General features: G+C 34.4%; 4 protein-coding genes and 1 non-coding gene across 8 annotated transcripts in view; 1 reads left to right on the plus strand and 4 right to left on the minus strand.

Annotated features, from left to right (window-relative positions):
* Nucleotides 1–86: 86 nt before the first annotated feature.
* On the minus strand, nucleotides 87–5789 carry LOC124446778 (lamin-B2-like). The gene is given in 14 exon segments (XM_046997656.1): nucleotides 87–381; nucleotides 607–796; nucleotides 870–973; nucleotides 1632–1751; nucleotides 2062–2169; nucleotides 2551–2629; nucleotides 2835–2922; nucleotides 3113–3300; nucleotides 3381–3601; nucleotides 3744–3869; nucleotides 3958–4143; nucleotides 4214–4496; nucleotides 5373–5502; nucleotides 5505–5789. Coding segments are annotated over 14 exon segments (2166 nt in total). The 5' UTR covers nucleotides 5686–5789; the 3' UTR covers nucleotides 87–219.
* A 331-nt stretch (nucleotides 5790–6120) lies between these two features.
* Nucleotides 6121–11612, minus strand: LOC124446616 (archaemetzincin-2-like). 3 transcript variants are annotated; one of them, XM_046997455.1, is made up of 7 exons: nucleotides 11465–11612; nucleotides 11176–11249; nucleotides 10773–11060; nucleotides 10004–10088; nucleotides 9064–9815; nucleotides 8490–8806; nucleotides 6121–8284 (listed from the first exon to the last, which is right to left on the minus strand). In XM_046997455.1, the coding sequence occupies exons 5-7, from the start codon at nucleotides 9560–9562 to the stop codon at nucleotides 7868–7870; spliced, it is 1233 nt and encodes a 410-aa protein (XP_046853411.1). In that variant the 5' UTR covers nucleotides 9563–9815; nucleotides 10004–10088; nucleotides 10773–11060; nucleotides 11176–11249; nucleotides 11465–11612; the 3' UTR covers nucleotides 6121–7867. The 3 variants fall into 3 exon arrangements, with proteins under 3 accessions (XP_046853411.1, XP_046853410.1, XP_046853412.1); XM_046997454.1 differs by having other exon boundaries at nucleotides 9064–10088; XM_046997456.1 differs by lacking the exons at nucleotides 10773–11060; nucleotides 11176–11249; nucleotides 11465–11612 and adding an exon at nucleotides 10280–10290 and having other exon boundaries at nucleotides 9064–10086.
* Nucleotides 10142–10213, minus strand: Trnap-agg. Its single transcript has one exon. It is a non-coding gene; the product is annotated as a tRNA-Pro (tRNA).
* Nucleotides 11613–12787: 1175 nt separating the features above from the next.
* LOC124445628 (N-glycosylase/DNA lyase-like) lies at nucleotides 12788–14939 on the plus strand. Of its 2 annotated transcripts, XM_046996372.1 has the most exons (6): nucleotides 13350–13432; nucleotides 13510–13659; nucleotides 13735–13914; nucleotides 14001–14050; nucleotides 14206–14253; nucleotides 14646–14939. In XM_046996372.1, the coding sequence occupies exons 2-6, from the start codon at nucleotides 13542–13544 to the stop codon at nucleotides 14748–14750; spliced, it is 501 nt and encodes a 166-aa protein (XP_046852328.1). In that variant the 5' UTR covers nucleotides 13350–13432; nucleotides 13510–13541; the 3' UTR covers nucleotides 14751–14939. The 2 variants fall into 2 exon arrangements, with proteins under 2 accessions (XP_046852327.1, XP_046852328.1); XM_046996371.1 differs by having other exon boundaries at nucleotides 12788–13659.
* The window catches only part of LOC124445623, a 79720-nt gene continuing 77764 nt past the window's right edge, over nucleotides 14747–16702 (minus strand). Inside the window, 1 exon segment of the mRNA XM_046996364.1 lies at nucleotides 14747–16644. Within this exon segment, the coding sequence (XP_046852320.1) occupies nucleotides 14931–16644 (1714 nt within the window). The 3' untranslated portion in view covers nucleotides 14747–14930.

Here is a 16702-nt window from a genome sequence, read left to right on the forward strand (position 1 = left end):
AGTTTTTATGATGCAGTGGTGGTGTGCTGGTTGTAAGAAAAAAATTTAAAAGAAGATGAAAAATCAATCATGAAAATACAATCACGTTTATATAAAATATGTCTTTGTTTTCATAGATCTAACAAGTATATTTATAAAAAAATTGAAATTTGTGAGTACAGGCCATACAGACGGTAGTAAGAATGAACTGCTAGTGTGTAAAATCAATGATCAAAGTATCTAGATTCGCTGCACAGTGTAAGGATTAGGCATTGGTGATTGAAAAGACAGCCTCTGTTGTGAATTAAGTGCCGCCAAGCCTTGACTAAATCTTTGTGAAGGAGAACTGAAATTTGTAGCTGGCACTACTCGAATTGTTCCACCAGTTTTGCTAGTTCTAACCTTTGAAAGAAGAACAAAGCGTAAAATTAACAGTAACGTATTTTGAAATATCAGAAAACATCAAAGAAAGATACTTTTTACAAACAGAATCAACAGTTGATTGAAATGCAAGGAAAGAAATGGAGTGAAACAAAATACTTATTTTTAGCACTTTTCAGTTATAGTAACAAGTATATATAAGCAACAACCTTAAAAATTTTCCACCAAAACATTCAACAAGTTCACCTTTGAAATTGGTGATTTCTTGCTTTTCCAGTCATCTTCTGGAGATTTCGGTTGCGCTCTAGACTGGGCGTTGTCTGTTTTTATACCATTCCCAACACGTGCAACACGCGTTTGAACAGCATGTGGATGAAGAGAATGATCCGTTGGTAAAGAAAATGGCATTCCTTCCATTTTTACAGCTTTTAATGCACTGAAGTTAGAAAAAGATTACAGCTAACAATAGACATCATTATCAAAATTGCACACGTAAAATCATTTGTGACCTTTCATTCAGCTCATCATATTGGGGTGAGTCCCCCTTTTCTCCTCGACTCGAGATTGGCTTTGGTTCTCCAAAAGGAAATGCAGCAGTGGTCCAGGCAATTGCCTCAAAAAAAGATCGGAATGTTAGGTTTGTAAATTATTAAAAACATGCCGTCATAATAAAAACAAAATAGTAAACTGAATGTGTAAAACAAACTTTTATTACAGACATGTTTCGGCAAACTTATGCCATTATCAGTGCGAATGAATGTGTAACAAAATGTGATACTTAAATATATAAATAGAGATAAACGACTTACAGTTAATTGTGCTTTTGCGTAAATATAAGAACAAAATATTTACAATAACAATAGGGATAGAGTCGAAACAGAATACGCTGATTTATGATGGTTACAAGTTTAAACAATAACGAAAGAAGAGAACGATAAAAACTCCTGGTTATGTTAAGGAGCTTCAATGAAGTATTTGTGCACAATCAGCTAGTGTAGTACTCAAGTGAGTTGCATAAAATAAATTTACAAACATTGTAAAAATAATCAGAGAGATTTGAGTCAAGTCCAAAATACCAAAGTGATAAGTCAAATGAGTCATAAACTTGAATGTTGAATAATGAGAATTAAGTGCATTTAACTTTAGTTTACTTTTAAAAAATTTATCGAACATAATCACGTGTGTTAATGTAAAAGCAAGTGTGTAATAATCCTGAACAGATTATTTTGTCATCTTCAGGACTTTATTATATAATAGGCGATGACTGTTACCTGTCCATTTGGTTTGCAAAGAATTGTCGTGCATTCTGAACCTGTTCCCCATTTATGTTGATCCTTCCACAGAAAATCGGATGGAGGATTGTGGTGGGCTAAACTTGATGCTGACCATACCTAAAAACATTCAACACTCAAATCTCACGTTTGATGCTGACCGTCATGATACAAGACATCTTATTTTAATCCTGTGGTTGAAGTTTCTTTGTCATTCTCAACACAAATACAATACATAGCAATATTAACCCTCCCTCCCCTTGGCAATAGTAACATCCCTCCGATAATTTTCTCATTAGTCACTCTTAAAAAAAATTTAACAAGATAAACACATCATTTTAAGTAGACCGTAAAATCAATTGTCAGAAGATAAAAAATGGAAACATGCAGTTATCATTGTTGATTAAATAGACATTGAAAAATACAAAACCGTAACGTGAGAATTTGCTTTAAGCTTAGTTCGTGGAGGAAATCTGAAAACTGTCACAGGGTTTCCAGACACGTTTTGTTGGATCATGTAGTTGCCAATTTCTTCATCCTAAAATCAAAAAATATGATAATGATAAAATCACAGGAAATATTGAAACATTTGAAAGTTTGACAAGGAAAATCATATAGTTGCAATAATTTCATTTAGGTTTCCTTCAGCTAAGTGATACGAAAGAACATGTTATTCAATTCTGAAAATATGGCAAAAATTATTAAAAGAATTGCATGTTCAGTTGCCTAAAGAGCATTTTTGGGCCACCAAGATAGACGTCAAGAAAAAAATCGGAGAAACATATTCAAACAAATGATTGGGCCATTAGCACGTCAACACTACACACATAAATCTATTCAAACAAAACCATGATTTAAAGGAAAAAAATACGGGCCAACATTGATAATATCGGTGAGAATGATGACCTAAAAGACTTACTTCAAATGTTGAGTTGTTAAAGAGACGAACATACTTTCCAGATGGATTGACTTCAAGGATCCTCACGTGACCCGTATGACTACAATTCATGAAATTCAAGGACAAATATTCAATGATTGATTAAACATCAAAGTTTATCCCAAGTAAAATATCAAGAATGCTTCAGTAAAAAGTAATTATTTAAGTGATTTAATGTATATACATGCAGTTGCTTTAGCTGACAGCTTCGAGAGGTTCAGTTTACAGAGAATAATACGAAGATAATGGTTCCAGTTTTGACCTACCTGGATGTTGGAGAGTAAAAGTCAACGTAGTTTGGAATATACGATATGTTGGAAGAAACTGGCAGGGATGTCGTGATTGGTCGAGTACCTAAAAATCATCAACGTATACACAACTGAATTTATGCGGTGAGTATGAACGAGCTAAGGGTCGTGGAAGGGGGCTTTCATTTGTAGCTAAAAAAAATAACATTTATAATAAAGACTTATGGTTACAAAACTAAAAAAATGATGTTAGTTTCACAGTTATTTTGCTTTTCCCATTGTTAAAATGAACGTACCTGGAGAAGTTTTTGGTCTCAACTTTTGCTGAACTTTAGTTTCTTTTGCAGTGTGAACATTTGGAAGGCTTGTTGAATTGCGTATTAAAGAGTTTGTCATCACTGGTTTTGGGGTCGTTAAAGATGCTGATAAAATAGATGACCGATATGTGTTGGTGGGTTTTTTGTTTGATAAAGATAATGCAAGTCTAGGAAAGAGAAAATAATTATTATTTTTTTGATGATGCATAAAAAACCTATAACAATGTGCAAAAATGAAAAGTCAAACCTTTTCTCTTCAGCTTCAAGGAGCGCGGTAAGTGAACCAAGTTCCAAGTCAATAGGTGCATGCATACTATAGGCCAAACCGAGTTCACGTATTTTACTCATCAACGCTTGTTGTACTTCTCTTAACTTGTTCTCAAGAGTCTTGATGGTATTTGTTGATTGATGACGTTCTAATTCAAGACTTTGAATCAAATTTCGGTTTTGGTTATCCAATGTTTGACACTAAATAAAAACAAATCAATTGTTTTACGCAAATACTAAAGTATCCTAAATTGCTAACGGACGTAAAAACATAACAAAATATAATAAATCTATGAGCTATCAGTAAAAACTTCAACAAAGCCAAAGTTATATGCATGGTTACCTTTGATTCAAGACCAACGCATTTGGTATTCATTTCATCCAGTGCTGCCTTGAGTTTGATGTTTTGTTCCAATGCTTCATTTAAATTTCTGGTTTCATCGGCCAACTCACTTTGCATTTGTGTTATCTATGATGACGGTTATTTTAAAACAATGTCCATCAGCTGTGAATCATAGGTGCATGATCGTAAATAAGCATATACAGACAAAACCTACGTGTGATTGATAGGAACACTCTGATTCATGTTTGTATCGTCGTAACTGTTCGTCAGAACGAAGTTTAAGTTGTGCTAACATTGTTGAGAGATTTTCATCTACAATATTATGTTCGTGTAGTCTTTCATCAGCAATAACTAAAGCCCTTTCCATCTCAGAAAGACGAAACCTGAAGTCCTGAAGTTCCTAAAGAGAGCAAATATTTTGGCACTCAAACGACGAACTCTTAGCAAGAGCATATCACAAAGCATGATACCTTTTGATGAATTTCCTCATCAAACCTCAGTTTGTCTCTTAGACTTTGTGCCGTGGCCTCTAGGTTTGACCTGACTGCACTTTCGTTATCTAAATCATGTTGTGCTTGAATTAAATGATTTGTGACGTTATGTCGGTCGCGTTTCGTATCCTCGTGTGAGTTCATGTGCTGTGCTGTTGTAACTCTTGCTTCTTGAAGTTGCACTTCCTTTTCAGCTAGTCTACGATACGTGTCTGCCAGCTCGTTTTCTACCTTTTTACGAAGATTTTTTTCTTCCGCCAGTCTGTATTAGACATTAGGTGATAAAAATATATAAAATTAAAATTTGTAACTATAACGATGTGCCATCCGTTTATCACCTGAATGCAATGGTGTCTCATGCACTTGGGAACAGGACTTGTATGTACTTGGTAATATATATGATGGTGGTTTGTATGATGTCGAAAAAAAAACACACAAAGAGAATAGCCAAGAGACGATGCTTTATATCATTTGCTAATTCAAAATGGACATGCTTTTTGCGTTAAAATCGTTACGGTCCAATTTATTGTCTGGCTTTCTTGTTGTTATAATATACTCAACTAAACACCGCAAATTCCTGTGTATGCTGGAACCTAGCTCTTCGGATTAAATTTTTTAAAAATAGTGCAATTGAAATATCCAATCTCTTACCAAGCTGCTCAATAAGCACCTGTTTTCGCTATCTACACAGTACCGTTTGGCAGCTGAGTAATGTTGGTATGTAATCTTGTAATTAAGAAACACAAATATCTTTTGATGAGAAAACCATTAATCCGATTCGATTACCATGCTGTTTCAGAGGATACGTAGATTCATAAGATTAAGCGAGGCAGCATTTTCATTGGTGAAAGGTTAAACTTCTCCATTTAATATATATTTCAAGGCAAATCGACACAATTACATTATAAAAACTAAAAACAAACCATAATTTCCCTATCTTCAGATACTGAGATTGTCATGTGAGAATAAAATAACACGTGAAAATGTTAAACAATACTCTTCAAACAAAGTATTACTTTTTAAGGGATAAATCTTTGTTTTCCAATCAATATATAATCTGTATTCTATGGATGACGATTATTTTTAGAAATCAGACAATTTTTTGGTTTATAGAAGAGTTATAATTTGGACGTCAAACCTTTCATTTAAGTCTGTTAATTGAGCTGCTTGCTTGGATGACATGATCTGAAAGGAGCTCTTCTCACGTAAGGTATCTTCCAACTGATTTCTTAGGTCTTCCAGTTGACGTTCGTACATCGTTTTTAGGGAAGAATTTCGTCTTCCAATATCTTTATTGTGCTGACAAAGTTAGCATTATCTGAATGTATGCTCTTCTCTCTCATTTCTCTCACTCGCGATAAGTAAGCGGCGAAACGGTCCGTAAGATTGTTAAGAGCATCTTTCTCTGCCCTTTGAGTGACTAACGGTGTCATTGAATGGGAGGAAATCATGCTGGATTTCGTAAGAACGCAAGCTAACAACTCAAAATGTTTGTAGCTAAATCAAGAAGTGAATTTTCAACATATAGCATAGGTACACACAGACCTGTCTAGAATACACATATTTCCATAGCAACAACCGAAGTAATTCAATATATATATATTTATATATTGTCGTAATTACTGTTGTCATGAGCGAGAAAGCAGGTATATATTATAGCCAGTGTATGAAGTACAAGATGTTCTTTATTGCCAATATCTGTGAAATTTTTTACATTCTAGGTAGGATTGAGTTAGGATAACACTAAAGTTAAGAACCTGCAAGCCTAACGCTGGACTTTTCAGAACTACGTCTTTGTAGAGCAATAACAGTATAACAACAGAATTTCTATGACCCAAAACAAAAACTAAGTTAGGAAGCAATTCGCAATTCAAAGCTCAAATATATATAATAACAACGTTCAACATTTCACTGTATTTAAGTTCTGATAAGATGGATTTATCAATATATGTCAGTTGAATAAATTATAACTAGCAACTTTAACTGAATAAACATAAACATAGTACACAGAATCTGCTTCTATCCTTGTTTTGGAAAATAATAATAGATGTATGTCCACAAAAATACAGTGAATTTTTTTTCGGGCTTTAATCTAAAAACGTAATCTTAGGGAACACGATTTCGTATACGACATAATTTTTTCTTGTAATGTGTTATGTCTAGGAACAGCTGTACAGCAAGGCCTACTGTCACAAATATATTTTTACGGAATTCACAAGATTCCTAAAACCCTAATGCCTATAAACTTGATCAATGTACAATAATTACAATATCGCATATATTATTTTCGAATCCTATTTTAAATGTTGATATCAACATAGAATCGTCATTTACGAATATTTCTTTAATGCATGTGCGTCGTTAAACTAAAATGGACGATTCGTCATCTTCGAGACCAAATGACAAAGTCATCATTTTTTTTCTTGTCATTATATTCTTTCTATCGTTTCCCTCTTCTTTCATTTCCAAAAGAGACATCGGCGAATTGTCAGTAAATTTAGCGTTATTTGGCGTAAATTTGGTGTAAATTTTATCATCACGTTTCAAAGCATTATAACTATAAAGTTTTGTTTCTTTACCTTTAGTTAGCACTGCAGCAGACTCTATAGCAGGATAAGTTTGTTCGTTCGAGCCAGAAACACCAGACCATGCGCGACTTTCTGTTTGAATAATTGAACTGTCATGTACAATGGACTTTCGTTTTAATAATTTTGAGTTTAAGATATCAAGTGTTGACTGAAGCAAGAGAAGTTGATTATCAAACATTTTCATTTGTTTGCAATTATATTCCAACTCCGCCTGTAATCTTTGTCTTGTATTTTTTTCCATAACTAAATACGCGTTGTGTTCTTTAGAAAGATCTACAATGGCCGCAGATTGCTTCTTCACAAGTATTCCCAATCTTGTTACATGATTCTCAATCATTTCGTCTTCAGTTAAACCATCCTCGACATCAGTATTATCATAAATCTCGATACTTGAATCAAGGAGGCTAATCCTTTTGGAAAGTTCTCGTATTCTGTTAGTATACAATAAATCTAAACTTGACTTGTTTGATCTGAACTTATCTTGACTCTCTTCCATGCTGCCATCACTGCTGATATTTGAGCTGCAACGCTGTTTCGTAAACAGTTTGTCAAGTTTGTATTCACAGGTATTAACATGAAAGGAATGCGCTATTTTATTCACAGGAGGTTTAATTAAAGTCGATATGTCTTCGTCCAACGTTGCATCTTCATTCACATCATACATGTATAACACGTATTAAACCAAATATCAAATTATGTTTGGAGTCTATCAGTTGTGATCGTCAACAACATTTAGCGCATACAAAGCAAAACTAAGCCAAATAATGAAACCAAGCTATGCTAGACGTTTATCTCTATGAAAAGACAATATAAAGTTCCAACGATATATGAAAATATTATACGTAGAATGAAACGTACTCGACGAAACAAGTACCGACGAATATTTCAATATGATAGATCATCGTGACGCATAGTAATAATCGGAATACAAGCAGGTATTTGTCATTTCCAGCATGATACTCACGGAAACTGTACAGGTTCGCGTACTCAGTGATTTGGGACGTATTTTCTCAAATAGTTTGGAAGTAAAATTATCACAACACAATTAATCATGAGCATTGAAAGACAGCTGTGCCTGAGGTCTCAAAAACACTAGAACATCTTTCAGCCATTGCACAGAATCTCCGAATCTTTTCAAGTTTTGAGAGGCCAAAAGTTTATTTTTCACTGAAGGCGCTACTTTACAGTCCCAGCTTCCTGAGTGAGTATTCATAAAATCACTCATTGACCATCTTCGTTCCTTTGGTAAATAATCCGCATACTGCTTCAAAAATTTTTTAATGAATTCATACCTCTCAATTATTGGAAACTGAAGAAACTTGTGTAGTTTTCGTAAACATATTGGACAAAGAAATGCCGGTTGGCTTTCAGCTTCATAAACATCATTGCTTTCATTCATAAGACAGCTATAAAACGTACAATGATGCATTCCAAGCAAATGGCACACTTCATGAGTGAGAACCTGTAATAACAGATCAAACATGATTTTCAAGTCAGGGACTTTAAAGTATTGATTTCCCTGAAACATTGACATTGACTTTCTTCGACAGATATTAAAACATTGTATTAAAATGAGTGAATATATTTTTCTAGAATCACAAGACAATGAAAACACTGCTAGAACTTGTAACGAAAGTGTTCGTAACACTTAATTGATATATATGTACCTTTGGTATCCTCCAAAAAGCTAAGTCATGAGCATTTCCACAATTTTCTGGTTGACTAACTGATGAAGGAGATGAAAGATTAAAACAAGACTTGGTTTTAGTAAACTGTTTCTCATTTGACTTCATTTGATTTTTAATAACATTCATATTAGCAATACTGGCATAGTGACCAAAACTAATAACAGCACATCCACTTAAAAAATCTGCCTCGCCCAAGACAAAGTTCATATCGGAACAAGGATATAGATCCAAACTTGACCACCCAATAATGCAGAATGCATCATTTGGTCGAATTTTCTTCAAGTATTCAATTATATCTTAAATTAAAAGCAAGACAATAATCAAAAGCCAGAAGCAAGAAAGAACCATAACACTAGAGACAAGAATAAAAACAAATTGTGGAAACTGAAGTATGGTTGTTTGCAATGAAAAAGCATGCATAACACAAGAATAGCAATTTAGATAAATATACACCCATAAATGCACATTTGGAACAACATGCCTAAGTGTAAACTAGGCATTGTTTTTTTATAATAATAAATTAATAAGTAAATATTAAAAAAATTCCACTCACCAGTAACCAACACCTGTCTCTTTCTTGTTTGTTTGTTGATTCTCATTGTAAAACCAAGACTTTCAATATTTTGGAAAGAAAGAAGTTTTACATCCATACCGTGAAAAAATAATGTCGTGTACTTTACAACGAACTTCATTAAACTTTTGCTGTTTTTACAGTCAAATTTTTTCTCCATTATGTCATCGGTGTTTCCCAAAGGTAAAATATACATTGCACGATTTCTAAACCGTCTTCTGAAACGCAAACTATGCAGTTTTTGAACATCACACATAACTTTCCATTGTGGATAAGTTTGACCAAGTAATCTTGGTGTGTGGGTTTCTTTCCGTTTTTGACATTTGCATGAGATACTTGCATAATCAAACGGTCGAAATAGTAAAGCAGTTTTTTTACATTTCTCACAAAATTGGAACTGGTTGCTAAGCGCAAATAATCTTTGAATTTCAGGAGAAAATTTCTTTATTTTACCAATAATTCCTCTCTGTTTGATCACCATCTTTCTAATTACATAGTCATAATCTCAAATACTTCGTGTAAGCGTATAGTAACATAGTACACCTCAATGGTACCACCCCTCTGGTATACCCTAGCTAACCCTAACCCCTTCCCTCCAATTTTTTCTGAACGATAAACAGTTCTCTGAACGATAAACAGTTCTCTGAACGGCATGGCTGAGAGACAGTGAATTCAGTAAGTTCAGGTACTATTCCATTCACCCCTCCTTTGCGATCAATTTCGTGGCGTATGGCCTGAAATTTTTAGTAATGTAATTTGTAAATCAATGTGTTAATATGATTTGCATATTGAATACCTTGCGTGAATACATGTTCATCATACAATTCACATGATAAAGTCAATGCGCAATAGAAACACTGTTTGTGGTGGGGGAGTCATCTACAACGGACTAAATCGAGTTTTATTCAACACGTATTCTCACTTTTCTTCGTCATCTTCTTTCTTTAGGATAATTTTCTTTGTTTTGGCTTGTTTTTGCTTTTTATTGTTAGGTGGAAGAATATCCTCTAAAAGAATAAAAAAATAAATATATATTAAAAATAGAAAATATTATTACAACGGGCCCACCCGGGAATTGAACCCGGGACCTCTCGCACCCTAAGCGAGAATCATACCACTAGACCAGCGGGCCACATGAATAATGAGAGAAATATTTAAATACATAATACTACAATAGTACAATGTCATTTACTAAAACATTGTCATGATTATACATCGAACATTGTATGATTTAAACTGTATATAGAAATTTAATACATGCAATAAACTTCATTTCAAGTAAGATTCAAAAAAGAGGTGCTCATGTTATTATAAATACATATTTATTGTACAATTAATAGGGGCGATGTTAGTGGCTCTGTGGAGGATGTCAAGTTGTGACACACACACACACACACACATTTTATGAAAATTGATCGGTACATTATTACAACGAGAACTAAAAAACATAGCTATCACGGTTTATTACGTCGAGTTCACTTTTCACTTACATTGTGAAACTAAGCTGACTATCCCTTCACCCTCCCCTCCCACCATTGCATTGGCATAATTAGAATTTCATCACATATCATTTTTAATGCAGGCTGATTGGCAGAACAAATGGTCATCTGTTTTTCATATCAAAACCATTTACAAACTAATTGGGTAGTTATCGTACCCAATTAAACTTTTTTCATTTCAGGCATACTCACTGTCATGATCGATCACTGGCCTATGAGAATACAAAACACCACCATGTCCCTTGTTTGGCGGTCGTTGTTCTGTAATTTGAAGCACATTATCATACTGTGATTGTCCAAACTGGTTTTGTATGTTTCCATAACCTGACGGATATTGACCATTATTGCCATAGGTGTATGACCCTTGGTATGGCCCTCCATCTTGTGCTTGTGCGTTAGTTGACATAACATACTGACGAACTTGAGATTTTTCAGTTGAAACCGACTTTTGTGTTTTGGAGCGTAATTTTATAGAATGTCCTAATAGTAATTCATTACATGTCGATATGTGAGAAAAATAAAGTTATTAAACTTAACTATATGAAGAATGCGTTCTACAATCCTAAGATCGTATTTATATGAAAGATAGTATTACCTTCACAGAGCCATACACAAATTAGCAAGAAAAACAGGAACATCAATGTTATGCTCATCCTTGGCATTTTTTCACTGAAAAGTTTTCATTTTAAAAAAATCATTAGTTTCGTACAATTAATAAAAAATGTTCAGTTCGTAATTTACAAATCACAGGTTGATTTTGCCAAAAGAAAGGATAAAAGGACAGTCTGAGACTCTAGTACTTTTCATGTAAGATAAGATATGTCTCCAATACTCGTGACAATAATTTGGCTCAATCCGGAAATATAGGAATCTGAATGAAATACCTGTATAAGATAATGAAAAAAGAGAAAAAGAAGCCTGATAATCTACATGAGTATTTTTTCAGAAACTCACTGAACCATGGTATTAATCTGTATTTATCTCATTGCTGCCACCTGTGTGTGCTTACAATGACTAACTTTAAATCTCTTTATGTCCGGCGGGTTTCACATTCGTTTTTCTTAGCGTTTCTATAACAAGAAAATAGAGAAAAAAAACTTACAACAAGCCATATGGTGATGATGATACAATTTGTATAACAGAAATAAAAAAAACCTTCATAGTTTGAAAATGATAAAGTGTAGTGATATCACATTAACCAGTTTTAAAGCAATGAAGACTGAACCTTTGCAATGAGCACTAAGCGTATTATACGAAAATACAAATTTACAAGTCTCCAAGTTCGTCGTCATGGCAAAGACAAACTGTATGTACTAGTACCGAATATGAAGTAATTAGTGTGCTCAGTTAAAGTTTTCAGTATACAATATTTTCATTTAGCATTTTCAAATCACGTAAAAAATTTCCTTCACATGACCAAATTACCGTCTATTTAAACGATGTATGTAATAAAAAGTTACCTTGACAACTGAAGCAAACCTTCCTTTTTCCAAGCATTTGCAACACCTCAAATTCATTCCGAACTCTTGAATTTTTCTCAGCGTAGCCGAAAGAAATGGCCATCAAATAAGGATACTCATCTCCATCATCACAGCCATTTTGATATCTCTCGTGAATGAACGTGAACTAATGCTTCTACAATCTCATAGAGAAGCAGCACTTTTCTTTGTTGGTCCTTGTGCTATCCCTCGTCAATAACATACTCCATCGGTATATACAAACTTTGCAGAGTACACTTTGAATCTTCTGGCAAATCTCTTTGGTGATTGCTCCTCTTCACTTTCGAAATCAGATTTCTCGTCCTAAAGGAAAGACGCTGGTAGTTTTTTTACATATCTTCAGCAACATCATGAACAATTCCTACTACTATATACCACGTGAGCCAACAACCTTCCAAACTGTATTTGTGATTCATCGATATTTCTTTTGAATATCTTCAGTAGACTCGATGTTATTAATGGATTGTTCTTGTATTGGAACCTCGTCCTTGCTAGAGCTTTTATCGTCGTCATCATGCTTGATTAGAATCATTCGTGTTTTTCATTGGTCAACGAGTCCTCATCCAATACGTTCAATTTCATCAAGCTATCTTCAACAAGGCGTCGCTGTTTCTCCTCTGTCATGCTTAATTTTGTTTCTCTGTTGGAAGTTTGGTTTTCAAGTATTTCTTCTACCTCAATCCACGAATTATAATATCTGTCGTAAATATTACAGCATTGTTTATCCACAAAATACGCAGATACTCAAGTTTATGGCTTAATAGAGAAAATGGTGCTGTATATCTCTGATGACTACTGGACCAGTGGACACTACCTCCCTCCACTGGCGCCACCTGGACAATGACCTGGACCACTGGGATGCCATCTCCCTCCACATCAAAATTTCTCAATGCAAATGTCTCGTTCATAGTTCAATATGGCCGCTAAACTTATATCTACAGATTGGAAAAGATTGCCATGTGAGATAGATCTTTTGAACTTAGGAATCACTCTTGCTTGTGGTCAAGCATTTAGATGGAAAAAAATAAACGATGATGAATGGCGAGGAGTGTTGTCTGGCAAGGTTTGGACTTTTAAGCAAAGTTCCGATGGCATATTTTACAAGTTTACCTGCAAATTAAAAGAGATTCCAAATCCCGCTCACGAAGCCATTCTTCACGAGTACTTTCATTTGAATATCGACGTTCGTCATCTCTATAAACGCTGGAGCAGTAGAGACATTAACTTCAAACGAGTGGCATCCTCGATTTCAGGCTTTAGACTACTTCGACAAGATCCAGTGGAAAATTTATTCAGCTTCATATGTTCATCCAACAACAATATTGAGCGTATTAGTTCTATGGTTGAGGCAATGTGTGTAAAATATGGCGATGTTATAGCTGAAGTTAATGATGTAGTTTATCATAAATTTCCATCAATTGATACTTTAGCCAAAGCAGAAGTTGAACAAGAGTTGAGAGAAATGAAGTTTGGGTACAGAGCAAAATATATTCACGAAACAGCAAAGGCCCTTCTGAAAAAATCGAATAAAAATTGGTTGCAATCGCTAAGAGATGTTCCTTATGAAGAGGCCCATGCAGGTGTATTGTCTTGAATTTTTAAAATGTTAAATGGCATTTTTTTATAAAGAATAAAGTTGATCATTTTCGTTGTAGCATTATGTGAATTGCCTGGTGTGGGAGCAAAGGTTGCTGATTGTGTTTGTCTCATGTCATTGGATAAAACTAATGCAATTCCTGTTGATACTCATGTCTGGCAAATATCTTGCCGAGATTATCAAATCCCTGAATTAAAGGGAGCAAAAACTCTTACAAAAAGTATTTATAAGGCAATTGGTAATTTGACAGCATTTTTATGGAATGTCAATACTTCATGTTATTGTTATTATACATTGTGTTTAAGATATTTTCCATTTTTATAGGAGATTACTTTCGTCAATTGTATGGAGAGCATGCTGGCTGGGCAAATTCGGTAGTAGTTACAAACATAATGAACAAATATGTTTAGCTAGGCATTGACTATTGTTTCTGTTTACTCTGTGAAGCTAATAACTAATGTCTGTTTGATGTGGTGATAGTAATTTTGTATCATTGTTTTGTAATTATTGTCATTAAACTTTTCATTAGGTTTTGTTTAGTGGCGACCTTAAGAAATTCAAAGATTCTCATTCAAAGGTTAGTAGAAATTGGCTAGACCATACTCTGTTATCAATATGGTCACGGTTAGTATCAATAAAATGATTTCTCGATGCAATGATTGCAAATGCACAATGTTAAACATTTTTTATGTGCCAAAAAAGCAATGTTTGAAGAATGTCAATTTTATGTTATGTAAATTATATTTCAAGAGACCAAAGACAGTTCACTGTCATTTAAACTCTTCTTTGTGATATTTTTTCTAAAACACAATGATAATATGTCATAAGGAACTGGCATAAAATTTGTCTTTCCTTTACAAACTGTATGCTGCACAAACTTTCTGATAAAAATTGATGTCAAAAGCACTCAGATTTAAATAGCTTAAAATTATGCGCTAGAATTCGTTTAACCTTTCTCTGTAATTTTAGAGTTCACCTGCAAAAAGTATGAAAAATAGTAAGGAATTAAAAAGAAAATCTGGGACTGAGAGAGTTTCTGTTTACTCTAAAGTCAAAAAGGAATGCAATAGTTGAAAATTGGTACATATTTATTGACGTTTTAAATCATTTCTAACTATTCTATTCAAAGTTTATCATGCATACATATGTTTCAACTTACTACCACTATGTTATGTAAAAAATTGTGTTGAATAAAAAAATTCTACATGTACTACGAAACAATGATGTAAAAAAGAGAGGAGTTCGTGTAGTTTCTCAAAAATAGCTTTCTGTCGTATTTCTGTTTGACTTTGGATGATCATCAAATTCTGGTGCATTATAATTGTATGGTGGAGGTGTTTCGTAACTTGCTGCATCATAACTGCCTCCGTTGCTTTTACCATAGGACGAATACATGCCTATTGCAGGCGAGCCGTGTTCAATTGAACGTCCGCGTCCAGAATCTTGTTCGTCTTTTTTCTTTCGTCGTCGGCATACGCATATTATTATGACACAGATTAACACTAAAATGATAATGGAGACACCGACGCAGATGAAAATAATGTGAAGATCAAAATCATCCGATTCTTCGCATGCCGGGAAGCCATCGTAGAATCCGTGTAACTGACATCTTGAGACTAACAGTACTTTTTGACAGTAAAATGCGAACGTGCTAACGGAAATTTTGCTATGAAGAATACTTCCTGAGTTGGTGACATCCATAAGACATGCTTGGTAATAAAATAATGTTTGAGACACCAAATATTTACCGCAGTAGTTGTAAAGATTTCCAGTATAAAATAATTTGTAACATTCGTTTTTGGCATTTCTTTCGAGCTCACTTGTTTCAAAGTTAATTTCATAATTACCAACGTTTGGATAAGGGGCACCGGATGGTTTCCAAAGTGGATTGCCATTTATAGGTTTCATTTCGTATACGATAACTTGATCAGCGGTGCTATGTTGTCGATAGTAATATCCTGATATCGTTGCATTGTCACGCAAAGCAAAAAGAGTACCATTTGTTGTCATACCATATCCCTCATCAAACCCACAAAATACAATTAATCCTTCAATGTATCCTTCTCTTTTCAGGGTCATAGTTTTTATTAAATCAACACTCTCACGAGCATATTGCCAAATAAGAAGTTCATCAACTTCTAGAATAAGCTCAGTTCCTAACAATACAGTCGTTCCATCGTTGCCAATGTACATTCCTTTATCTATATAAAAAGCAGCATTGATGTAGAAGCCATAATGAATATACGTTCGTTGATATCCTTCAACATAAGCCAACATGATCACCACTCGACCATCACTATTTCTCCAAGTCAGTGAGAGATGAACCCATTCAAGATTTTTTACTGTCAAGCCAGTGTTAATTACACGCTTTCCCCATTGAAGTACCACTTCCTTGTCGTACAACAACGTTAAATTACCATCTTGTTGTACGATGCTGTACAAAACACGCTTTCCTTCAAGAATTCCTTCAGCCGTCAAGTTAGCATTGGACCCAGACACTGACAACTTCACCCAAATCTCGATGCTTACTTGTGAGAGAATAGGATAGGAAAAGTTTACTATCAAAGATAGATAGCTGTTTCCAAAACCTAACATATATCCACCACCGGTCCTATATGAAGCAGCGTATTCGGTTATCATTCTTGTTTTCATTTTTCTGGTCATATTGTTAACATATTCATCATGAAGGCTCTGTGTTAAATTTCCAAATGCTTTGGTTGTTTCTGTATCGTTTACGTAAGACTCGTTGCTTAGATTTAAAATATCTCGTTCCCACTTTCCATTAGATGAGCCACAAAGTACTTGTTCACTGGTGTTTAGTCTTCTAGCTGTCTCCACCGCAACGGCCAATGTCTCGAAGTAAGCCAAAATTGTAAATGTTGTTTCATCTCCGTCCACTATCTCTAGTCGATTGCGATCCAACCAGCGGTACTTGGCTTCGCCAAGAGTTTGCCATTGTGTAGAATATCTGTTACAGAATTGAATAATTTCAGTAATTGAACATCTTATTGACATCTATATTTCAA

This window comes from Xenia sp. Carnegie-2017, unplaced genomic scaffold, assembly GCF_021976095.1.
Source record: "Xenia sp. Carnegie-2017 unplaced genomic scaffold, XeniaSp_v1 HiC_scaffold_22, whole genome shotgun sequence".
In the NCBI taxonomy this organism is placed as follows: domain Eukaryota; kingdom Metazoa; phylum Cnidaria; class Anthozoa; order Malacalcyonacea; family Xeniidae; genus Xenia; species Xenia sp. Carnegie-2017.